At 37.7% G+C, this 26398-nt stretch overlaps 1 protein-coding gene across 4 annotated transcripts; it reads right to left on the bottom strand.

Annotated features, from left to right (window-relative positions):
- Nucleotides 1-44: 44 nt before the first annotated feature.
- Nucleotides 45-24268, bottom strand: raf1a (Raf-1 proto-oncogene, serine/threonine kinase a). Of its 4 annotated transcripts, none has more exons than XM_067372174.1 (18): nucleotides 24182-24268; nucleotides 20059-20259; nucleotides 19550-19662; nucleotides 17362-17464; nucleotides 17105-17262; nucleotides 16556-16648; nucleotides 13927-14080; nucleotides 13611-13664; nucleotides 10405-10429; nucleotides 10190-10299; nucleotides 8445-8562; nucleotides 8267-8351; nucleotides 7754-7930; nucleotides 7612-7658; nucleotides 4651-4769; nucleotides 4416-4547; nucleotides 3549-3683; nucleotides 45-794 (listed from the first exon to the last, which is right to left on the bottom strand). In XM_067372174.1, the coding sequence occupies exons 2-18, from the start codon at nucleotides 20233-20235 to the stop codon at nucleotides 654-656; spliced, it is 1941 nt and encodes a 646-aa protein (XP_067228275.1). In that variant the 5' UTR covers nucleotides 20236-20259; nucleotides 24182-24268; the 3' UTR covers nucleotides 45-653. The 4 variants fall into 4 exon arrangements, with proteins under 4 accessions (XP_067228275.1, XP_067228276.1, XP_067228277.1 ...); XM_067372175.1 differs by having other exon boundaries at nucleotides 13927-14044; XM_067372176.1 differs by lacking the exon at nucleotides 13611-13664.
- Nucleotides 24269-26398: the final 2130 nt, after the last annotated feature.

The following is a 26398-nucleotide window of genomic DNA, read 5'->3' as shown; positions in this document are numbered from 1 at the left end:
TAAAAAAGCATTAACCCAGCTTAAGAAAACACAAAGATGGAAAAGGGTTTTTAACTTAATTTTATTAAAATAACTGATTAAAAGTATGTACTCTATACATATCAAGAACAGCTTCAAAATACTTGACATCACAAAACTGATCTCAAATTGTGTAAGACTACGTTGCATCTTGAACACCACTCAATGGCAACTCAATACTAAATTATGAAGCTCTTTTTGTGTATATGATATATAAACATCATCGCTCTTTGAGCATTAAGGGAAACATCTTTTCAGACACATAAAAACGAGGGCTTGTTTACTTATAATCATGTTGTCGACGTCCCTGAATCTGTTCCAGCCTTCATTTCTGAGCTCATCATCAGCTGCAGCAGAGGTCTTCAATGAGCTGCTGTCCTGCAGAGTTCAGCTCCAACCCTCATTGAACATAAGAAGCAGCTAATCAAGCTCTTCAGGATCACACAGGAAGCTGAGCTGAAGCAGGGTGGAAATAAAATCCACATGATGGTGGATTGAAGACCTCTGAACTACAGGATGACTGGAGCTATCAATCTGAAAACTCAAGAGTTCCCTTCCCTTGTTTCAGCCGTCGGTTTATCAGTCACAAACTCTATAAATGGCACCACAGCAGCACAAAGCAACAGTATGGGGCTTTAGAAGACAGGCAGCTTCATGGAGGTGAGTGTGCAGGAGGTGATGTCTTCACTCTGGGACGCTCTGTGCAGCGAGGGTTCAGAGGCGCTGCGGTTGATTTTGGGCAGCGAGTGCTGCAGCAACTCAATGGAGGACAGAATCTGTGGACACAGAAGAGAGTAAGCAATCAAGTGCGTGTTATTTCCTGCATTTGCCACAGCTCACAGGAAAACTGTTTGTTTACTACATTTTTCAGTTACCAACCAGAATGAGGTATTTAACAGTGCTGTGAAATAAGTAAGGGATAAAACTAGGTTAGGCTAGGTATGCATTAAAGCATATAAATGCACAATGTGGAGGTAAAGAATCATCCAACGTGAAATTGCGTGTTTTAAAATTGTGGATTAAAATTTGTCCAGACAAATGTAGTTCTCTAAGGGTCCTTAGATCTAGAATTCTAAAGAGAAAGAAAGTAGTGCAGTACGATTACGGTAACACTTTACAATACGGTTCATTTGTTAAACATTAGTTAATGGATTAACTAACATGAACTAACAATGAGCAATACATTTGTTACTGTAGTTACTAATCTTCGTTAGTGTTAGTTAATGAGAATACAGTTGTTCATTCTTTGTTCATGTTAGTTCACAGTGCATTAACTAATGTTAACAAGCTTTTAATAATGTATTAGTAAATGTTGAAATTAACATTAACAAAGATTAATAAATGCTGTATAAGTGCAGTTCATTATTAGTTCATGTTAACTAATGTAGTTAACTAATGTTAACTAATGAACCGTATTGTAAAGTGTTACCAAGATTACATTTATTTGAATGAATTGAAGGAGTGAGAAAGAAAGAGCGAGTCTGTTTTTTGTCTGTGTTTTGATCAGGAGATTCAGTGCTCTTCCAGAAGACGTGTAATAGTGCCCCCTACCATATAATAGTGAAAACAAGGAAAGTTCTGTCAATGGCAGGGAATACAAAAGGTATAGTGTAAGGCCTGGAAGAATTCATCATGTGTAACCCCTGAGTAATTTGATGTAAAATGAGAATTACAAAAACTGTTGTTATTATTATCAGAAGCATAATGCCTATTTAAACAGTGGCTCTCAAAGTGTGGTGTGCGCCCCCCCGGGGGGAGCAGAAAAAAACAGCTGCCACAACAGCATTGAAGTGCATGAATAGTGGTTGGTGAACTGCCTTAATAAAGCAGCACTGAGCATCAATTCAACTGAATCGTCTTCAGCTTAGCAAACCAGTGCAAAAGAAAAATGCAAGTGATAAATCAAGCAAACATCAAGGTCAAGAGAGGTCTTCTTCATGTCAGCATTACAGACGGAGGTAACACAGGTAACTCAAGTAACTTGATAGTTTATTTGCAGGTGAGAAAGCAGAATAAACATGTGAGAGTTCAATATCAATGGCTAGTATAGCACACTTAGCTGGAAGGTAACTATCTATCTAGGTAACTAGGTAACTAGATGAAGGACCATGAAGTACAAAGATGATGAAGGTCGTAGACGGACAGGAACCTCAATGGGTGTAAGGTCAGTTAAGGATTCAGGTAAATTGTATGGTTGGTAACAACGTTAAGACCAGACACTAAGGTAAGGAAAGTGGCTGCAGATATAGTGAGGGTAATGGCTTGCAGGTGCAAGTGATTGGGGAGTGAGAACAGGTGTAAACCAGAGAGGATGATGGGAAGTATAGTGCTGAGGGTGACTGAGCTGGTGACTGTGACATTACTTCCGCCCTCCCGGAAAGCGTGACCTTGTGCAAAAATTCAGGGTGGTGGTGGAGATGGTGGGGTTGCATCCTGAAGGTATCCCTCATCGGTAAGCTTGTGGATGAGAGCGGGCACTGGGCTGAGCTCAGGGATGAGAGTGGGCATATGACACTGGTCAGGAGCTGGAGCCTTCACTTGACTCTGGTCAGTGACTTTCTGGAGCAAATTTGGGGATTTCACTCTCTGGAGTGGATTCATGGATTTCAATCTCTGGACTCTGGATAGGGACTGGAGTTTCAAGCAGTCATCTTGGCTGAGGGCTCAGGCACGGCGGCCATGAGGGGACTAGACTCTGGAATGGCGGCCATGAAGGGATGAGACTCTGGAATAGCGGCCTTGATCGGCCATTCACACACTGGAACGGACTTGGAGATGGCAGCCATGATGGAATGAGACTCTAGAATGGTGGCCATGAGCGGACATTCACACACTGGAACGGACTCAGAGATTGCACATACTGGAATAGACTAGGTGATTTCACATGCTGGAACTGAATCGGCGATTTCACACACTGAAATGGGTTTAGGAACATTACTCACTGAAACAGACTGGGGAAGAGGACTCACTGGAACTGACTGGGGATGATCTCTCAATGGAAACGACTGGTGAGTTTCTCTCACAGGGACTGATTCTAGCCCTAAATACTGAAGATGAGAAATCTTCTGGAGAGCTGTCTTGATGGCCATGATAGGTGGGTCCCTTTAGCTTTGCCTGCAGGTCCACGCTGTTCGAAAGAGCTTTCCTTGCCCGAGGGAAGACTGGAGACTCATGGCTAAATCCAGTCGGGGGGGCTAGGTTTAGCTGTTAAAGCTCCGCCCTTTTCTAGCAGCTCATTTGCATTTAAAGGGACACAAAAACTGTGTTTTTGCTCACACCCAAATATGGACAAATTTGACAAACTATAATAAATGATCTGTGGGGTATTTTGAGCTGAAAATTCAGACACATTCTGGGGACACCAGAGACTTAAATTACATATTGTGAAAAGGGGGCATACTAGTTACCCTCATCTTGGTCATTTTTTATATATGCCAAGCATGCTGGAAAACAAGCAGCAACTCTATAATGTCACTGATTTGTGTCATGTATGTTTAGTTGCATAATCTGTTAAAGGAAAGCAAACATACCTGGGGAAAAAGAGGCCTCTCGTCCTTGGACTTCTTGATGCAGTCAGCCACCAGCCTCTTCATGGCTTTAGGACATCTCTTATAGAGCTTACTGAGGTCTGGAGACAGATATCCCCGACCAACCATGAAAATGATCTGAATAAAATGGAAAATACAGAGCTTGAAGCACAGAAAACCACTATAAATATATACATTCAACAATTTGGTTCTAAAAATGCAACAGCACAGTATTGCATGACGCAGTCATTTATAGTTGGAATTGTTATTGTCATAGACTGATCTTTCTCATAATCTCTTTCTCATAAAACATGATAGTAATAAATCTAAAAAAAAAAAAAAAAAAAAAAAAAAGTCAAAAACATCCACATCACAATTTGACAAATAAAAAATAAATAAAATAATAATAATACATTTATATGATTTTGCTAATAACTGGACCCTTTTTTGTGAGGTTCACCCAACTACTGAGACTAAATTATTGTATGCTCTGATTTAGTGCTGAACTAACACAAACACACACATACAGACACACACACACACATAGGACAGGGGTTAGGGAGTAAGCCCAATGCGTGCTCTACAGTCTCTGGGGTCCTGATTAGTTTACACATCTAAATTTAGTCCAGAGGCTCTACAGAACATGGCTGAGAGAGATCCTGATCCATGTTCACAAACACATGCACAGTCATGCTGTATAAACCATTAGCTTCTTGCTTACTGAAAGGCTTGAAAGGCATTTGCTGGAGTGTTGTCCACTAAACTTAATATATTTCAAGTTCTTTCATGACTGCCCTTTCAAAATGAACTATTGAAAAACAATGCAACATTGACCAAAACCAAGCAGCTCTTTAGGCCTGTATGCGTTACCTGATCTCGGTTGGCTATCTGTGAGTAGGGCAGCTCCCCAGTCATTAATTCAAACAGCACAATGCCATAAGAATATACATCCGACTGGAAACTGTAAGGGTTGTTGTCCTGCATTCGGATCACCTCGGGTGCCTGACAGGGGAACAGCATAAATGTGGGTAAAGGGTCAATGACAGATGCTTGTTCAAAATGGAATGAAGCAGGCAGAATCTGAGATGCTAAGCACCAGACTGACCATCCATAAAATAGATCCCGAAGGCTGCTCCACCTGTTGAGAACCACTCCACCTGGCCTTCACAGTGGCCAGGCCAAAATCTCCAATCTTCACTGTCAGGCCTTCATGTAAGAAGATGTCTGTGCTTGAGTTAAAGTCAAAGTCGAGCATCTTTTGGCAATCTGCATAAAGGCTTGTCCACCTCCTTTTAGCCAAGAATAGCTCACTTCGACAGGAAGGTAAAAGCAGCTATGCATCTTCATGCATAAAGACCCATTTATGCAACCATATTACAAAGAAAGGGTTAAGTTAGTTTTACAGCACATCTTTTTTCCCTATATGTTATTAGAGTCATTTTAGATATATAAAGCTGGAGAAAAGTACAGGTTCAGGTCAGGCCTTTCTGGAGGACAGTAATGTTATTCCACTTACTGAGTAATTGTATATATGGACCATGCTTTGTCATTTTGGAACAGATTTTGTTGCAGAGAATTCTTTAGAACTCCATTACATGGATTAAGATTTATGCTCACTGGAATAACTGGATGATGTCACGATTTGCAATACACGCCCTTTATCATCTGTATAACATAAATCAAGGAGGTGTGTTCTTAAGAATGCATGTCTAAGATGTCAAGTAAGGCGGTCCAACATTCTTCGGTCTCTGGATGTAGTAAAACTGTGCATACTCTTTAAATGAAAAAAAATCAAACTTAAAAACAAACAAAATTTAAATAATGAGTAAATACATCATATTTAGGGACAGTTTTTGTTGAAAACTCCATACGTCACTCACTTGTGCACGTCTTGTCATATCCGTGAACAGAGAAAAGTTTCTCCGGCTGCTTTGACGCGTGTCTGGTGTGGGAGTGGCAGAGGTTAGTTGTCACAATGAGCGAGAAAGGTTGACATGGAGCCGCTAAATCTCCAGGAAATCACGTTTTAAACAAACGCCGAACAGAGAAGAGTCTGCTGGCAAAAAGAGAATGCGACAGAGCTCGTAATAAAACAAGAATCAACATTGGCAAGAACTGAGGGATTTGAAATGTTGTAAAAGCGATGCGGAGATAATGGAGTTTTTATTACTCGGCAGGTGTTCACTGTAAAGCATTATCTATTGTAAAGGGTCATTTCATTATGGTTGTTGTAGCTGTGCTGCAGTTCAAAGGGTTAGTTCATGCAAAAATGAAATTTCTGTCATTAATTACTCACCCTCATGTTGTCCCAAACCCGTAAGACCTTCGTTCATCTTCAGAACACAAATTAAGATATTTGAAATATATGAAATCAGAGGGTCCACACATAGGCAGCAACGTCATTGCACCTTTTGAGGTCCAGAAAGGTACTAAAGACATCATTGAAATAGTCAACATGACTGCAGTGGTTCAACCTTAATGTTATGAAGCGTCAATAATACTTTTTGTGCGCAAAAACAAAACAAAAATAACGACTTTATTCAACAAATTTGTCTGTTCTGTCATACTGCTAAACTATTTTCGTTGCAGAGCTTCAGTGTTTATGTCTGAACGAAGGCTCAGTATTGGCCAGCCGGCATTCGAACATAAACGCGGAAGCCTTCACTGTGCTTACTGCTTCAACTGCGTGAGGATAATGACAGAGAAGAGATTGTTGAATAAAGTTGTTCGTTTTGTTTTGGTTTTGCACACAAAAAGTATTCTCGTCACTTCATAACATTAAAGTTGAACCACTGCAGTCACGTCAACTGTTTTAACAATGTCTTTAGTACCTTTCTGGACCTTGAAAGTGGTGATTATATTGCTGTCTATGGACGAGTCATATACCTCTCGGATTTCATCAAAAATATCTTAATTTGTGTTCCAAAGGTCTTACAGGAACAGTAATTAATAATAATTAATGACAGAAATTTCAATTTTGGGTGAACTAACCCTTTATTTTCAAGGAAGTACTGTGTCTATTACTGGGTAAAAGCTATAGTAACGTCTTCAGGTAGTCAGCTTGAGATAATTTCCATCTAAACTAATTTTATCTCTTAAGCCTAGTAGTGAATGTTTTATGAGCTGTAGGATAATCATATTCATCCGCACAGTCACACAGAACCGAAGCACAACCAAAACAATGTCCTTCTACAAAATGCATGCAGTTACATAGTGTACCTTTAAGCATTATGTTATAACCAGGGTTTAAAATATCCGACAACCAGTCAAGTGTGGGTGAAAATCAACCATAGCGGGTAACAGGCAGCATTCAGTTTATGCCACTAATGCATTTTTCACAATCAGACTTCATAATATACCTAAATATATTAAAATGTAAGCTTTGACTTTGATAATCAGGTTTATTCTGATAATTTTTGTTTTGACTAATATTAGTTCTGAATGGTCAGTAAAAAAAAGTTTGAAAAAGTTAATTTTTAAATCCTGGTTAACATTGCAGCTGTAACACCCTGTAAAGTTCATGGTTTCTGGGTACACTGACGCAAGTCATGTGGGCCTTTTTTGCCGTCTTTCAAATATTCAATATAAAAGTCAGGAACATTGCAAAAATTGGCAAAACCTGGGACTTCCTTTACAGGCACCACAAGCCATAAATGTGATCAGAGCTTGTGATTTTGGAAAGCTTTTACCAGTTATTTTTTTGTGCAATATGTTATCAACTGCTCCAATGAGTGGTCAGTGCTGGGTTAAAAACAACCCAAGTTGGGTTGAAAATGAACAAAACCAGCGATTGGGTTGTTTTAACATGGCAGTTGGGTTAAATGTTTATGCATACTTTGGGTTAATTCTCAAGAAAGCAATATAATATTTTTTTTAACAATAGTTGAGTTACTACCCAGCATTTTGGGCAAACATTTAACCCAACCGCTGGGTTTGTCCATTTTCAACCCAACTTGGGTTGTTTTTAACAACATTTTTTAGAGTGTAAATGTACCTAAATAGCTATCACATCTGCCTTTAAACCTCAAAAGAACTGAATTAAATTATATGCCTTATAAAAGGATACTGTTTGATTTCATATCACGGTGGATGATGTTTTTTGCATGTAGATAGCTGTGAGGGGGAAAAAAAACCATGATAAATTATTGTTGAGACATTCATAATGAAGTTACAGACAAATCCATTCATTCACAGGATGTGAAACTCACTCCATGCCCTGAGCCGTCTGTCTGGCGATATCTATCAGCTGAAACATCTGGAAGTTGGTCTCTTGCACATGGAGGTGTTTATAGAGACTGCTGCCTTCACACCACTGCGTTACAATCGCAAGATTGTCTTTTGTCATGTAGCCCATGAACAACAGGATGTTGACATGTCTGGTTTTTCTGTTGGCAGCAAAAGTTTTTGCATAGACAATCAATGGAAGAACAAAGGCTTTCAGATTTCATCAAAAATAGCTTAATTTGTCTTCCGAAGATTAACGAAGGTCTTACGGGTTTGGAACGACATGAGGGTGAGTAATTAATGACAGAAAGTTCATTTTTGTGTGAACTAACCCTTTAATTTCTGGGTAAACAATTACTGTAATATGGCAAGATGCAATGTTGCCTGGAAAATGTAAACAAGCTTTGGTTATATTGTGCCTGTACAAGATGGATCAAAATCGCTGCCAATCAACAAAGCCGTCGACACACTGTTCTCAATCAACATCAACATCTCACCTCAGAACTGCCACCTCATTGCGGAAGGCTTGAAACTGCTCCGGTGTTGGGTTGGTGACTTTTAATATCTTCACAGCCACATCACCTACAGCCGGTTACAGCGCAAGTTAACTAGGTCACAACTTGTCATCTTAGTGACAGCTAGATTTTACCGAAACTGGGTTAAACCAATGCTTACCATGCCATTTCCCTTTGTGTACAGTTCCGAAGGAGCCCGACCCAATCCTGTTTAGCAGCATGACCTCATTAGCTTCAATCTCCCAGTAGTAGCTTGAGTCTCTTTTATCCCTTGGCCGCTAAAAAACAACAACTGATGTAAGCATTTAAGAAAGCGCGCTAAAACAGTCATATTGACCCCAAGAAACCTATTCCTTTAACAACAATTAAATACATTTTCAAACTAAATTATTATTACTGTAATGAATATTTAAAATCAAAGTACAATTGTAAATTGTACATCATTGTAGTATTTTAAATGTATTAAAATGTTCTTAACAGTGAAAATGCAATACAAAACGTGACACTTTAGTGACAGTAGCAGATGGTAATATCATGGTACTTGCATTACATAATGTGACACTGAATGAATATTGTACTCATAGAGCACAGTGTTTAGTAGGGCCGCCCCCTAATATTCAACTAAACATTAGAAGAGACTTAGTCATGTTATTATTTGGTTAGTCGCAGAAAAAAAGCCTCTTGGCGAAGTCACGTAGTCTGTGAGGGACAGATCGCTATCAGCAGGTCCCTGTAGTAATTACAGTATGTTGGGCAGGAAATCCAAACATTCGTTTATCATCCATCAACCTCAAATATGGCTTATCATTTAAAACATAATAAACATAGTAAGTAGTAGCAACTTTACATAGCTGCTCGCTCTAATGTTAACCTAGATAAATATGCGTTATTATTAGGCGCATTTTCAAGTGTTTGTGCCGAGTGTGGAAGCTGAAGTATAGCGCTTACTGCAAGACATGGAGACGCCGGCGCGATCACTGACATTTTTACCTGACAACATTGGAAACAACTTAAAATACTCTGTCATTTTTGGTTATAGATAACAGTAATACATAATTCGAACCTGTAAATGTTTTATTTTTTATTTGTATTATCTTGAAATGTCTACTTTTAAAAGAAATACTTTGTTTATGTAATCCGTATGAAAGGTGCAATTCTCTCTAGAGGTGCAAAGATGGCGAGTCACATCATCAACTTCACCTTTGCAGATGACACTGACTAAGAAAACACTTGTTTATTAATAAATAATTAAAATGTCCCCTTGCTATTTTTTCGGACACATAAATAATCAATTAATCAATCAATCAATTACTTTTTCCAGTGCTTTGCGGCAAGCTTTATGTGTAATAAAGCTTAGGCTATATATTACCAAAGACTATAGAATAACACAAGACGTGTCACTCGTATTGTTTTGAATGGGAGAAAGTGTAACACGCAATATGGCGGAGTAAGTCCCGCCTTCTAAATAAGAGCCAATCGCCGACTGGTAAAGTCATTGCGTCACTTCAGCGGCCGTTAGAATCACCGTTTTCTATAGAAACAGTCAGACGCGCGCCTCAGATTTAGGTCTGCGCATGCGCATCAGCTTGATCCAGCCTGAAAAATAGTTTTTTTTGTCATGATTCGAGTGTTTAGAAACTAAATTTATGCGCCGGTTGTTAGATTTCATTGAAATCTAACAACAAATCTGAAAAAATCTTTAATCGTAAGGTAATGATTAAACAGTTTTGGAGAATTTGATGTTTCCCCATTCAAAGAGATTGCATGATGCCCAGGATGCCTGAGAGGCGTTTCAAAGATGGCCGCCGAGTGAAATGACTTGTCTTAAAGGGACTTTGACTTCTGAGTTTCCTACAATACTACTTGACTAATGAGCAAACAGAAAGAAGACTTCACAGAGCTTACGATTGTGACCTTCTCCTGCGGGTTAAGGGATGGTGCCCGCTCTCTCTGGGCTGGGGTGGGTACATTGGGCTGACTCCAGCCCGTAGGGCTCTGATTCGGAGAACTGCCCGCTGCAGAGACGTGGTTAAACAAAAATTACATGATCCCAATTCATGCTCTAATTAAACTACAGCAAAAACATTTCTCATGAATCTGTTTTGATGTTTCATTCTTACCTGAGCTGTGAACACGTATGGCATCCTAGGTGAAAAGCAAACAGAAAAAAAAAAAACAGAAAAAAAAAACAGAAAAAAAAAAAAAAATCAAGAAATAACACAATCTTTCCACTCCTTAAAATCCTAGGGCACACTGCGAGACAGAAGCTTGTTGCTTGCACAGTTTGCATTAATTCTGTTGTGTTGCCTATGTTATGATGTGCACTGCATACAACTAGACTAGATCATTCGCTCACTTATGATCCTATAATTCCATGTTTAGAGTTGATTTTTGACAACAAACAATATGAAGAAAAAAATTTATATTTACATGCACAGTACAGAAGCAAGAGAAGAATGTTTAAGAGCTTGCTAAGAAAGAAACCATGTTTGATCAGTTTCTTTTTAGATTCCACTTACCATAGTCTCATGCTCTCCCAGTTCAATATCACTGGCTGTTGCTCATAGCTGCTAACCAGGAGAGTGTGCACACTGACTCAGCTAGATTTCAAATAGGTTTAAACTTTGTAGTAATGTAAATTTATCAGTGTTGTGAGGGGCACATGAAGCAATGACTTGGATCTGCAGCTTTCGTATAGGCCATAGTGGAGACTGGAGATGGTTATAACACAGAGTGAGTGTTTAACCACTATGTAGAAAAATAAACAACTCCCTTCTGGGTTATAATTTGATATGTGATCAGGTTAAGGCATTTTAAACAACAGAATTCGAAGTTAGCAGATTCTCTTGTTTAATTTGGTAAACTGTATAAAACTTACTTGACTTTCAAATAAATGTTAAAACATTAGAAATGTCACAGCTGAGCAGATGGGCAGGGATGTAACACTACTTTACACATTTATATCTACTGGACCCATAAAGGCTGCACAAAATAGTTCCAAAGAAATATGTTTTAATATTTAAATCTGTTTGCTGTTTGTTTTAGAAATAACAATAATAATGCACTCTTTGTACTTTACAGATGTTAAACCAAAAAATGTCACAACATTCCCAGTCTCCACAGCGAGCATAGTTGCAGACTTGAAGGGATAGATCAAACCCACTCAAAATACTATATGCTCAAGGTTGAGTAAATAATGTTGGGGTGAACCATCCCTTTCAAATACGAAAGAGTAACAAACTTGTAGTGTAGGCTTTATTGCAGCATGACAGAAAACAGGTAGAGTGAATTCTTAAGCACAGCAGCTCATGGACTGACCCAGCTCACTCACATCAAACACAGGCTGCATACAAACGTGCAAACTGCTGTCTGAGGGGGTTTTCACACCTGTAGATAATTTCCTTTGTTCTAAAACAGGGACTACACTCACTCAGAGCTTGACATTAACACCTGCCAACCTGCCAAATGCGAGTGTATCTCAGCAGTGGCGTGTAATGCGGTCACTCCTACTAGCTACTTTGGAGGGTTGAATTTCATATATAATATATAGATTTTTCAACTGTAGTCAACTAAGTGCAATGTAGTGTTGTCAAAAATATAAATTTTTGTATACATATCTCTCCGACACCGAGTTGACACACAAACCCACCTCGTTTCATTTGCTCCGGATGAATATTGTTGGTGTTACAGGGCTTGAATTTCAGCATGGGATTGAATGTATTACACATAATTTAACTCATTCCCACAGATTTTGTGCTCCTGTGCACATAAAGCCACCTTTCAGTACTAAATTGAGTTCTTTTTCGCTGCTTATTGCGCTTAAACAGTCAAATACACAAAATAATGTCAAAATGCTGGTCTTGGCGTGTTTTAATGTAAACAGTCAGTTATGTTTGAATTAAACAAACAGTTGAGAAAAAAAAGTGTGTAACATTATAATGGATCTGTGTGTCAGGTCTTAAAGTCACAGCAGCCTAATATACCTGCTGCCAAATTATGAGATAATATTAAAAATATCTATATGGCAGTTTTTTCCCCATGGTATCGATGTCAAAATTGTGGCCAGTGAAAATGCTGAGTGGCTAGTAAGCAAAAAAGTTAATGTCAAGCCCTGTATATAATAAAAATATATATATATATATATATATATATATATATATATATATATATATATATATATATATATATATATATATATATATATATATATATATATATATATATATATTTTTTTTTTTTTTTTTTTTTTTTATTTATTACATATACACACTACCGCTCAAACGTTTGGGATCGGTACGATTTTTAATGTTTTTAAAAGAAGTTTCATCTGCTCACCAAGGGTGCATTTAATTAAAAATACAGTAAAAACAGTAATATTGTGAAATATTATTGCAATTTAAAATGACTGTTTTCTATTTGAAAATATTTTAAAATGTAATTTATTCTTGTGTTGGCAAAGCTGAATTTTCAGCATCATTACTCCAGTCTTCAGTGTCACATGATCCTTCAGAAATCATTCTAATATGTCAATTTGCTGCTCAAGAAACATTTATTGTTTACTACTGTACAAAATATGTGTACAATTTTTTTTCAGGATTCTTTGAATAGAAAGTTCAAAAGAACAGTGTTTATTTGAAATCTAATCTTTTGTAACATTATAAAGGTCTTTACTGTCACTTTTGATTGATTTAATGCATCCTTGCTGAATAAAAGTATTAATTTCTTTTCAAAAACATAAAAATACAAATTCTTACTGACCCCAAACTTTTGAACAGCAGTGTAAAATGTTACAAAAGCTTTGTATTTTACATAAATGCTGTTCTCTTGAACTTTCTATTCATCAAGGAATCCTGAAAAAAAGGTACACAACTGTTTTCAACATTGATAATAATAACAAATATTTCTTGAGGAACTAATCATCATATTAGAACGATTTCTGAAGGATCATGTGACACTGAAGACTGGAGCAATGATGCTGAAAATTCAGTTTTGCCAACACGAGAATAAATTACTTTGTAAAATATATTATAGAAATGTAAAATATGTAAAATGTAAAATATATTATAGAAAGAAGCCTTATTCCTGCATTATGTGATACCTAACTGCTGCTTTTTATTTAACAATTCCCTTTATGAATTATGATAGCACTCGCCAGGTTCCGAAACAAATGCTCCAAACGAGCCAGGTGTGAAAACGACCTGAATCTCAAGCAGTGTAAGAAAGCATCTATCTGTTAAGCCACTACCTTACGCCTGGGCAGCGAGGCAGCAGAGCAGCTGCATTCTGTTTTAAACACAGCCGTACTGAGGAGAAGAACAATACCTACTCTTCTCTTCAGACAAAACTGCTGATGGCACCAAGAGCTTGGAGACGTGCCTAGCTACTCCCCAGCATGGTGCAACAACATGACAGTGAAGAGAAAAGGGAAAAGATGGAATGAAAGAGAGAGAAGAGAACAGCAAATCCAGTTAATATTTTTAGAAGCTTGAGAGCTCGACAACTGACACCCATAAGTGGTGATCACAAAAAGAGGGAAGTAGAGATGAAGAAATGTCAAGAAAAATTAATCTACATCACTGAGACAAGAGAGACCGAGGAGGAGTGGGACTTCCCATGTGGCTGATTCTGAGGTTTGTCATTACCTCAATCTGGCTGCTGTCGACAGGCAGGGTGGTGCTGAGCATGTTGACGTTGGGTGTGGAGGTGGAGCGCAGTCTCTGTGTCAGAGCCGCTCCGGACGGGGCGTACGGGCTGGTGTAACTGAAGACATGAGGGTTTGAATGTCTGTGCACCGAGCTAATGGAAATATGAATACACATCTCAGACTACTGCATATGGACGGACAGTGTTATGCTAAATACGACCCTTGCGGTATCTAGAAACAAGAATATCACAGAAACTAGGAGGTGGGTGGGGGAAACGTGTATTAAAAAAAGAATTTCAATTCATTACTTCATTTCAAAAATCCCACTAGATGGCCTTACCAACAACATATGTCATAGCTCCAATAATACACAGATGTTTTATAAAGTGTTTGCATAAGACCAAAACTAGATTTCTAGATTTTCCTGAAGAAAACGTGAGTGGCATTTACCCAAAACAAACTCGTGTTTCGAGTGTTTGCTTAATGGGCCAAGTCAAAAGAGACCACTATATATTGCTTGGGTTTCTTTTATAATCCAAGTCTGTTGTGCTGTTTTATTTTTAGTGCTGCTTGCCTCTTTGGGATGCGCTGCTCCTCCTGCAGCGTTTGTCATAGACCCGTGAATGAGGCATAAAATCGACCAGCTCATTGAGGAGAGGTGTGCTATGACTTTTTTAAGCAATCAGACCTACGATGTTCGCACAGAGGATGAAAAAGCAGGCAAAAAATTACATAGACTTAAAGGATTAGTTCACTTTCAAATTAAACTTTCCTGATAATTTACTCACCCCCATGTCATCCAAGATGTTCATATCTTTCTTTATTCAGTCGAAAAGAAATTAAGGTTTTTGATGAAAATATTCCAGGATTATTCTCCTTATAGTGGACTTCAATGGCCTCCAGACGGTTGAAGGTCAAAATTACAGTTTCAGTGCAGCTTCAAAGAGCTTTAAACGATACCAAATGAGGAATAAGGGTCATATCTAGTGAAACTTTATATGCTTTCATCATCATATGCTTTTTCATCAAAAAACCTTAATTTCTTTTCGACTAAAGAAAGAAAGACATGAACATCTTGGATGACATGGGGGTGAGTAAATTATCAGGAAAATTTTATTTGAAAATCCTTTAAAAGGTGTCCTAGAATTAAAAATTGAATTTACCTTGGCCTAGTTAAATAACAAGAGTTCAGTACATGGAAATGACATACACTGAGTCTCAAACTCCATTGTTTCCTCATTATATAAATCTCATTTGTTTAAAAGACTCATGTTCAAGGAATTACACAAGGGCAGCCAGTATTAACGCCTGGATCACAGCTGAATCATCAGACTAGGTAAGCAAGCAAGGACAATAGTGAAAAATGTCAGATGGAGCAATAATAACTGACATGATCCATGATTACATGATATTTTTAGTGATATTTGTAAATTGTCTTTCTAAATGTTTCGTTAGCATGTTGCTAATGTGCTGTTAAATGTGGTTAAAGTTACCATCGTTTCTTACTGTATTCATGGAGACAAAAAGATTTTTTAAACACTTGCAGTCTGTATAAGTCATAAACACAACTTCATTCTTTATAAATCTCTCCAACAGTGTGTAATGTTAGCTTTAGCCACAGAGCATAGCCTCAAACTCATTCAGAATCAAATGTAACCATCCAAACAAATACTATACTTACGCGATTAGAGTTGCTGCATGACAAACACTTTGTAAAGATCCATTTTGATGGTTATATTAGCTGTGTGAACTTTGTTTATGCTGTTTAAGGCAAGCGCGAGCTCTGGGGGGCAGGGAGCACGAGAATTTAAAGGGGCCGCAGCCTGAATCGGTGAATAATGATGCCCCAAAATAGGCAGTTAAAAAAAAATAATAAGCATCACAAATGCTTAAAGCTGTCTACACTGAACGCAACTAACCGACTATTGCAAAACACTTGTCTATGTCAGAAAAAGAACGGGGAATACGTTTACTGACGGGAATTTGTTGTGTAATGTTGTGTCGCGCTGCGCCACATCCAGTGTAGACAATATCACTGATTATAATGGGTTCTATTGTCTTCTCACATTCCACCCCAATCTATTGAAAAATAGATGAGAGGGATATAAATGAATCAGAACATCATATAGACACATGAGTTTGGCTCTTGATTTGGGCAGATATGCAGTCTGTTAGTTTAACCTACTAACTGTCTAGCCACGCCCTAGCAACTATTTAGAGCACCCTAGCAACCATGTAACTGAATAAACCATATTTCACCACTAGAAGATAATACAGACTCATGATTTGGCTCTCTTGTAGTTACATGCATCACTGCAGCATCTGCCGAGTTTTGCCACTGCAAGCACCACTCACATTTTCTTCAGGAAACGTACATTCTAGTTTATTTTACTATCCATCAGGCAAAAATGTAAATCTGATTGCCCAGGGAAGTAATAGCATACCTCTCAACACAAAATATTATTGAAGTATGTAAAGGATTAGAAAGGGTAATGTTTATTATACAGTTTCTCTAAGCAGAAGGAACTGGATGAAATATTCTGAATGATATCAATCCACAATCTGACCATGTTGGTTTGTTGGTTTTAAATCTGCTTTTTATTAGGTAATCTGAAATGTTGAGTTACCTGTTGGGGATTCTTGTCAGGGATTCCCTCATTCTCCGAGATGTAGGTGCAGGTAGAGACGGAGTCCCACTTTCACCCGGAGTTGGAAACAATCTGTCAGATGCATAGCAGTCAAGTTTCAAACATTCTGTAATAATTTGACTCATATGTACAATGAAAACATCTGAAAAGTCAATGGGGAAGTTCTCTATAAACTGATACTAAGGCTACCTCAGATAAACTAACAAATCTAATTTAAAAACAGATTGATGTAACTGTAGGCCAGTGACAGTCTTCCATATCGATGGTAACAAACAATTACCAGACTTTATGTAAAGTCTATTCAATGCTTTACCCCTCCGTTACAATGATGTAACATCTTTGAGTTATCTTTCTCAGCAAATACTGATGTTAATAGTCACAGTTCATCTGATCAATAAATCAGCATATCATGAAAACAATTAGATATTTTTTTTAATTGATTGTAAACCCTAATTTAAGTTGTTGGATATTTTTCAAAACAGTGATAACACAAAGAATGAGACATAAAAGAATAAAAGAGAGGCTTACAGAAGCTGTCTGATGTTAGTCCAGTCTACACACATTGTGGGCACTTTTGTGCTGCAGTGCTCATGGAACTTGTAGCCACACGTTTGGCACCGGAAACCATTTAACAGGAACTTCTGGCATATGTCGCAGAAAGCCAATTTCAGAAATGTTTTTCTAACCTAAAAATAAAATAAATAATGTTTTTATTTGAACTATGAATAGAATTGTTCAAGTGTGCTAAAAAAAAAAAAAAAAAAAAAAACCTGTGTAGCACTTACAAAATTGTGTGTGGTTAAGGGAACATGGTCTAAAACCTCCACTAGAAGTTCCTCCCCAATGAGAGAGGTAGAGTCTGTACTCCAGTCCATACGAGACTTCTTGCTGCAAACATAAACATACATTAACTTGCTTATGGGCTTGTTATACTACCGGTTATGAGGGACAATACCAATGTAGAGGGGAAACATTATGAATGAAACTTGACCACAACAGCTCCAACCGAACAGAACTGCTGTGATTTTGTGTCACGTACTTTTTGTACATGAGAAGTGCATTCAAACACACCACAAGCGGTGGCCGTGGTAATGAACAACAATACCTGAAGTAGTGGTGCACTGATCAGGAAATCTGAGGCAGACACTGATCAGCAATATTTTAACACTAAACTGATTGATATGATCAATATTAGCCCAAGCGATATTGGCCTAAGTGATTTCTGAGAAACGCTGTTGAAAATTGAAACCAACACCCAAACCAACAATTTTGTGAAAATTTGCTAGATGTCTGTTCTGAGTTGGAGCATAAAAAATATTGTGTTTGTACATAGTGCTGGTTGTGTAAACAGGACTAAGACAGAGTGGATCGGACCGATCACCACAACTCACTTGTAGCCAATCAGCAAGCGTATCCACTCATGAAGGGGGAGTAGAGAGAGTGAGCCAATCAGCAGTTGGGGGCGTGTCCACTCATGATGGGGGAGGAGAGTGAGTCAATTATAAATGGGGGGCATGTCCACTCGTGATGGGGGAGGAGAGAGAGCCAATCAGCAATAGGGGGCGTGTTAACTCATGATGGGGGAGGAGAGAGTGAACCAATCAGCAGTAGGGGGCGCGTCCACACATGATGACGGAGCAGAGAGAGTGAGTTAATCAGAAATAGGCGGCGTGTCAACTCATGATGGGGGAGGAACGAGAGTGAGCGAATCAGCAGTAGGCGGCGTGTCCACTCATGATGAGGGAGGAGAGAGAGTGAGCCAATCAGCTGTAGGGGGCATGTCCAATCATGATGGTGGAGGAGAGAGAGTGAGCCAATCAGCTGTAGGGGGCATGTCCAATCATAATGGGGGAGGAGAGAGTGAGCCAATCAGCAGTGGGGGGATGTGTCCACTCCTGATGGGGAGGAGAGAGATTCGATCAGCTGTAGGGGGCTTGTCCATTTATGATGGGGGAGGAGAGAGAGTGAGCCAATCAGCAGTAGGGGGCATGCTCACTCATGACAGGGGAGGAGAGAGAATAGAGCTGCACGATTAATCGAAAGTAAATGAAATTAAATCAAAATCATGTTTTGGCAAAGGCTGCAATTTTTCTCATGCACAGCTTGTCAGTGAAGCACGGCTCTGTGATCAGTAGTAAATGCTGCTCCATCCGAAGGCCAGAGGGCACTCTCACGCTGAAACTCCAAACTTGCTCCGCAGAAGAAAGGTAATGCACGCCTTTTATTAAATTTACTATATATTACTGACAGTATTCAGTTTTTTAAATGTTTTTAAATAATTACAATATTGAACAGTAAAAAAGGAAAATACTTTTAAAATTGCCACTAGCAGGTGGCATCAAATAACAGTCCTAACGAGTGAGTCATTGGAGTCATTCTTTCAAACGATTCATTCAAAACACTTATTCATTTACGAACAAAGCAAATGATGGTCTGTATGAACAGGTTATTGAATTACTTTCTCAAACTATTCGTTCAGAAATGCAGATTCATTTAGAAACAAAACCCCACTGTTTGTTGCTAAGAAGCATTCTGCTCCGGTTTTGTTTTTGTTGGAGAAACGAACAATATTTTGTCTAAAATGAAAGTAACATGCATTTAGTGCTGTGCAAGTGTCCATTTTGCACATATTGCAGTTAAAATAGATTGGCCGTTCGATGCACCTCTAAAAGCTAAATCACTTCATGACAGACAATTAATACAAAAGTCCTTTTTCATAATTACATTATATAAATAAATTAAATATGTACATTACTGTTAGTATTGAAAAAAAAGTGTACTCATAAAAAATATTGGTGGACAACATGCATTGTGAATCGCTGTGTAACCGTTACTCTTTGAAATGTAATCTAGTTGAATCGAGCAGCCAGTGGAGATTCACACCACTAGCAATTACACAGCCTGAATCTGAGCACAATCATGAGGTGCTCTGATTGCACGGCCAGCTTCGTCATTTCTGGTGTTTGAACTGACCTTCTCTGTCCGGGATGAAGACTGAAGACAGCGCAGCACTCCGGCTGGAGCCCTCGAACCTTCAGGGCTTTGATCAGGCAGCTGTGGAGCGTCACGCCTGGACGCACATTCACCTTCAAGAGGAGCATGGACATCAGTTAAAGAGCAGAAACACACAAGACCATCCACGCACATGCATTTAACTGCTCTTTCCATTCCTTTAACCAATAATATTTGCATTTTTTGAAAACCAGACTTAATTCCCTGCTATAATGAGCTCTGCCAAGGAAGAACTGGCTGCTGGATTTGATAGTCTGCAAGATTCATGCCAACAATAATATTTAAGTTTTGAGGCAGATTACTGCTGAGGAAATTGTTTCAATGTCTTGCAACTTTATTGCTTAGAATACTGTAATAGCACAGTTTTGACCATATTCTTCTGTGCCAGTTCTTATTTGCACTACTGAATGTTCACCACCTGTAAGCACACAGTGCTTTCCCTGCCGCTCTATCATGAACACAAGTCTCACCACTGTCCGCTGCTGGTTGGGCAGGAAGACTCGGATGGTACGGCTGGTTTTGGAGTCGTCTGAGGAGCGGCGCTGTGGAGACTGGATCACAGGAGACGTACATGAGCTCTCAAACACAGAATCCTTCGCTCCCAGACCGTTGGTGACGCTCCTCCACGCTCCTTGAAGCTGCTCCATTACAATACCCTCTAGCACTCACGTCTGGAAAAAGAGCAGCCAAAAGCAAAAAAAGTGATCAATTAACCCTTAAATGCATACCTAGGGTCTTTAGTGACCCGGGACGTCATACTACCCTCCTCCTCGTTCATTTTTTAAAGTTAGACATCAACCTTCTTGGTATTCCTCAATCAATTCATCATAAAAAATATAACAAGAAAAAAATCATAAAATTATAAAAGAATGCCTATTTTTGTATTTATTTTTTGTAAAAATTGTATGGGTCGCAAACGACCCGAGGTGTGTATGAGTGTATGTATATTTTTTCTGCACAATAATTTAATCTTAGATGACGGAATAAGTGCAATTCACCTTTATTCCACAAGGTGGCAATGTCTGATACACAATGCTGAAGTGACGACTCATTCAGACAGAAAACGAAATAATAAGAAAAACATGAAATGGCTCAGCGATTTACTGCAGAGCAAGTACTGAATGCAATCAAATATGACTGTAACAGTTACTGGATGAATCTGGTGAAGCTGCTAGCGATCAAAATAATGATTTTGAAGATGTTGAAAATTATATAATTTTGAGAATACGTTTGAGATTGCGAATGGGCTCATATTCGTGACCTCAAATATAAAACTAGCCCATTATTTGCTGAATTTACTGGGAAATGAGCTCTGACGAGGACAGTGAGGATGGCATTAAACATCTGCTCAAACTGAAAGCTTTCAGCTCCAAAAGGTAACAAAATATGATTTATTTTATTCTTCTGTAATTGTTACTCTAATATCAGAGGAGTTTTATATTATTGCGACAGGTAGAGATCCTTCCGTGTTAAATATAGATCCGGGTCGATAAAGACCCGAATATGTAAGAATGATTGGCGAAACTGTCATGCATTTAAGGGTTAAAGGAAGTTATAAGTAAATTGTAGGACTGAGACAATACACTTATCTCCTTATTCGATATTATCACGATTACCTGGGTGCCGATACAATATGTATTGTGGTTTTTTAGCACTGTGATTTGAAATTGCTATGTATTACAATTTTTGTTTGCTTTTTCAACTCTAGACCATGGGCAAAAGTTGTATTATACACTTATACATGATGGTGCAGGTTGTATATCCGTAGATGTCTCTCTGTCTGACATTTTTCACTTTCTCGTGTTTACTAGTAAGAGATATGACATCATGATACTCACGATACAACACATATCGCCTTCTCAGGGCTCAACGCTATTGTCTTCATTGTTTCTGACCCATAACCTTAATAAATAAAGTTGTGACACCAAAAACTACTAGCCTGACAAATACATTTCAAATATTGTTAAAGACAAGTAAACTGTCAGTAATAAAATAAAAATAATTAATCAGCAGGTTTATTAGGCTGCAGTCACTTTAAGAGCTGCATGGACCCAATATACTGATACACATGCATTTTATTTCTCAAATGTTTATGTTCACTTAAGACATAACAGACTATGGCCTTCGTTCATCTTCGGAACGCAAATTAAGATATTTTAGTTGAAATCCGATGGCAATGACATTTCTTCTCTCAAGATCCATTAATGTACTAAAAACATATTTAAATCAGTTCATGTGAGTACAGTGGTTCAATATTAATATTATAAAGCGACGAGAATATTTTTGGTGCGCCAAAAAAAAACAAAATAACGACTTATTTAGTGATGGCCGATTTCAAAACACTGCTTCAGGAAGCTTCAGAGCATAAATGAATCAGTGTATATATTATGAATCAGATCGCGTGTCAAACTGCCAATGGCTGAAATCACGTGACTTTGGTCTAGCTAGTCTCTGTTTTGTTTGACAACACTTCGAACGTCAACAGGAAGTTACTCCGCCCAGGATCGCTTAGAGCACCTTTAAGGTAGAACCACTGTACTCACATGAACTGATTTAATTATGTTTTTAGTACCTTTATGGATCTTGAGAGAGGAAGTACCATTGCTGTCTATGCAGACCTCACTGAGCCATCGGATTTAATCTAAAATATCTTAATTTGTGTTCCGAAGATGAACGACGGTCTTAAGGGTGTAGAACGACATGAGGGTGAGTAATTAATGACATTATTTTTATTGTTGGGTGAACTAACACTTTAATATTGATTCTAGAATAAAAAAAATAATAATTTAAATCATAAAAAAAAAAAAAAATTCCCCAGCCCTAGTAATATGTAATACGTTGAATCATTCAGGAACTCTTGAGCACAGCATGACTGAACAATACTTAGTGAGGTACCAAATACCAATAATCTATCACTAGTACTGATCTTCGATGACTGTTCCAAACAGACGAGGATCTACCTAGTCATTTTCTAAAAAAAAAATAATGCTTCATAAACATAAACAATCACCTTACAAGTGCTTCCACGAGACCGCCTTCCGTATTCTTCAAAAAGTTTACGCTGTATGTCCTACACCTTCCCTATTCAACTTACGGAAAAAACGGAACTGGTGCCACGTTAGTCCTCGTCTGGTATCGTTTAAAGCCCTTTGAAGCTGCACTGAAACTGTAATTTTGACCTTCAACTGTTTGGGGTCCATTGAAGTCCACTATAAGGAGAATAATCCTGGAATGTTTTCATCAAAAACCTTAATTTCTTTTCAACTGAAGAAAAAAGGACATGGACAACTTGGATGACATGGGGGTGAGTACATTTTCAGGAAAGTTTCAAATCTGCTGATGGACACTTGATAGAATCGATAGGAATTGACAGACTAAAGAGCTTGGATAAAAATCAGATCTGCATCAGTATATTGAATCGAAGCATTAAAGTGACGTCTCTGTCTTATGTTAATCAAACAACAAAAGACAAAGAGAAAATCACTCACTGCTCTTGACTGAATCACTTGTTTTGTAGATTTAATAAGAATCATTGAAATCAGTGTTAATTTACAATGTGGATAATATGCAGTGATATTTTACAGTATTTCTTACCTGAATACTACTGTTATTTTATTTGTATCGTGTTCTCTTTTTCTTACTGACTGTTTAGTTGTCTTTAATAATGTTTGAATTTCTATATTAGTTAAGCTAGTAGTTTTTGCTGTGCTATCTAAATTAGAATTGAGAATTGTGAAATTTCACTAGTATCTAAATTTGGTGTTTTGACAAAACTATTTATCAGAATACAAGGTTACATATGTCAAAAACAACGTTATTTATTTATTTATTTGTTAGTTTGTGGCGGCCTGAACAGACCAATAAAATTTGTACACTGTACTGTACCTGTACTTAGACAAGTGCACTGACATCTCTTCTCAAATACAGAATCTTACTGGAATTGTGTAAATCAGTGTCATAATAATCAAACACACATACGTAGCCTACAAGACACATAACTTTTGAATCTTTTACAGGAAAACCTCAAGTAAATCTAAAAACCTGTCAAAATAAAACCATCATGTAAGTTTAGGCCAAACAAGCTTCCTGCAGTAAATGAATAGCGTTATTGTTATCAGAGTTTGTACAGACGATATGGATCCCCAACAAACGCGGTTTCCCCCGTAAGCTCTTGATGTTTAATAACGCAGTTCAGTGTAAACGTATGTGCGTTTGTGTCGACTGTGTGCAGAAGAGACTCATAACAAACACAAACACAGTCGGTAAGATGTACGGAAGGGGTGTAAACTTCGTGGAAAATAAGTTAAACCTAAATAATGATCTTTATTCACAGGGCAATCATTACATGAAGGTATAAAGGTATTGTTTACACTGGCATGAACGGGTTGAAGGAACTGTTGAGCAACTCTTTTTACATCTGCGGCCCTATTTCTTCTTCTACATGAACCTATTAACGTTAAATCAAACAGCAAACTCTTCAAACATTTCACAGGCCTAGTTATATTTTTATAATCACTAGACGAAAAGCTGAGCTGAGATGCGACACGATCATTACAAAACTCATAATGCGTTTCAGGAGCGATAAACACTCACCAGAGAAAGTTTGAAGAGTTCAGCTCCGCCATAACCTGAAGAAACGACACAATGACGTCACCCACCGCCACAAGATGCGTAACTTCACACACACTCACACACACACACACACAGAGAGAGAGAGAGAGAGAGAGAGAGAGAGAGAGAGAGAGAGAGATAAATATATGAAATAAATATTAATAATTAATCTAAGGTCTTAGACAAAGAATATATCTGATGTTTGAATCTCTGAGTGAACTGCTTCTGAAATTAATCCTTTGTAAACCGTCACCTATGAGCCATTCGGAGGTTATAGCATATGGCTTTCCTCTCTCAAGATCCATTAATGTACTAAAAACATTTTTAAATTGTTTTTTTGTGAGTACAGTGGTTCAACATTAATATTATAAAGCGATGGGAATATTTTTGGTGCGCCAAAAAATAAATAAATAAATAAATAAATTAATTAAAAAATAAAGTCTTAGTGATGGCCAATTTCAAAACTTCATTAAGCTTCGGAGCGTTATGAATAAGTTATGTCGAATCATGATTCGGATCGCGTGTCATACCGCCAAACTGCTGAAATCACGTGACTTTAGCGCTCCAAACCGCTGATTCAACACACTGATTCATAACGCTCCGAAGCTTCCTGAAGCAGTGTTTTGAAATTGGCCATCACTATACAAGTCGTTATTTTGTTTATTTTGTTAATCAACCAACCAACTATTAATTTTCACGATTTTACGTGATATTAAAGCGGAACTCAGTAAGATTCGCGAAGCTCCCCCTACAGGTTCCTTCAGTGAATCCCACTGTCGTAAATACTCCAAGCGCAGCTCTGGACTACAACGACTACAACGCTCACCAGCGCAGTAGCTTTGCAAATACAGTACAAGAAATGGGTAATTTTTGAAATTGTCTTATAAAGTCATAATATAATTGAATTACCGTAAAGCATTTTATCACTCTCGCGTGAACGTGAACATGAGACGAGATTGTGTCGGGTCTGCGAAGCTCAACTTGCAAGTGCTGTTTTCTGGTGTAGACCCAGAGGGGGTTAGTGCTCGCCTCAAACACACCACTACAAGTCAATTAACCATCGTAACGACTTAGAAAACTATTTATGACGGTAAAAAAGTTACTTAGTTCTGCTTTAAGCAACATGGCTATTATATATTTTTAAATGATATTCATGAACACAATATGAATGGCTCACATAGGTGACGGTTTACAAAGGATTCATTTCAGAAGCATTTCACTCAGAGATTCAAACATCAGATATATTCTTTGTCTAAGATCTTATATTAATTATTAATATTTATATCATATCTTTATCTTGCTCTCTCTCTCTCTCTCTTTGTGTGTGTGTGCGTGAGGTGGGTGGGTTGACTTTTTGTGTGTGTGTGTGTGTTTTATTTTACAAGACAAATATAAGACATTGTAATACACATCAGAGCATATAAAACAACGAATACCAACAATAAAATAAAAAAAGAAAATGTATACAAAAAAATAACAATTAAAAACAAGAAAAAAATAATAGGGTACAAAGTGCGACATATTATTAGGGCAGTTCCATGAATTTGAAAAGCTTTAGAATTTGTATTGTTTTTATAAGCTTTTTGTTCTGTGATCTCATGTTTGAAAGAGTTTCAAAATATATTGTTATAAAAGGTCATATATGAGGGTTTCTTTAGAGTTATTTTTGTCTTATGAATATAAAACTTTGCTAAAATAATTAAAAGATTAGTAACATAATTTTGTTTTTGAGAAAAACATGGGTTTTGAAAACAAAGTAAAATGTCATGGGGTTCTAAATCAAGAGTTCTGTTTAATTTTTTTTGTTATGACTATTTTAAAGTCAGTCCAAAGAAATAGAAAAAGGGCAATAAAGAAATAAATGTTCAATATCCTCAGATGATGTGTTACAAAAAGTACATTTATCACAGACAGTAGCCTATGGATATATCTACTAATGGCTGCATTTACATGATAACATCTATAAATAATTTTGTAAATTATTTATTTTACTTTATAAGAAATTATGGTTAAGTCCAAATGCTGTGCCAAGATATACAATGAGGTTTAAGCCATTTTGATTGACCATAGTTGGTTGACTGAATGCAGAGTGTACTAAAAGAGGACCATACTTAGTACACATGGTATACTAATAGATAAGTCTAGATTTTCTTGACATTTACCGGTAATTGTGGACATGGATGCAGTTTTTAATAGCGT

This window comes from Chanodichthys erythropterus, chromosome 20 (assembly GCF_024489055.1).
Source record: "Chanodichthys erythropterus isolate Z2021 chromosome 20, ASM2448905v1, whole genome shotgun sequence".
NCBI classification, from domain to species: domain Eukaryota; kingdom Metazoa; phylum Chordata; class Actinopteri; order Cypriniformes; family Xenocyprididae; genus Chanodichthys; species Chanodichthys erythropterus.
This window is presented reverse-complemented; position numbering and strand designations above follow the sequence as displayed.

Excerpts from the sequence above, each read along its gene's own strand:
- raf1a (XM_067372174.1), bottom strand. The coding sequence starts at position 20,235 with ATGGAGCAGCTTCAAGGAGCGTGGAGGAGCGTCACCAACGGTCTGGGA. Across the intron at positions 13,665-13,926 it reads TCGACAGCAGCCAGATTGAG|CTAGGCACGTCTCCAAGCTC; the intron begins GTAATGACAAAC and ends GCTGGGGAGTAG. Across the intron at positions 3,684-4,415 it reads AGATAGCCAACCGAGATCAG|ATCATTTTCATGGTTGGTCG; the intron begins GTAACGCATACA and ends CATTTTATTCAG.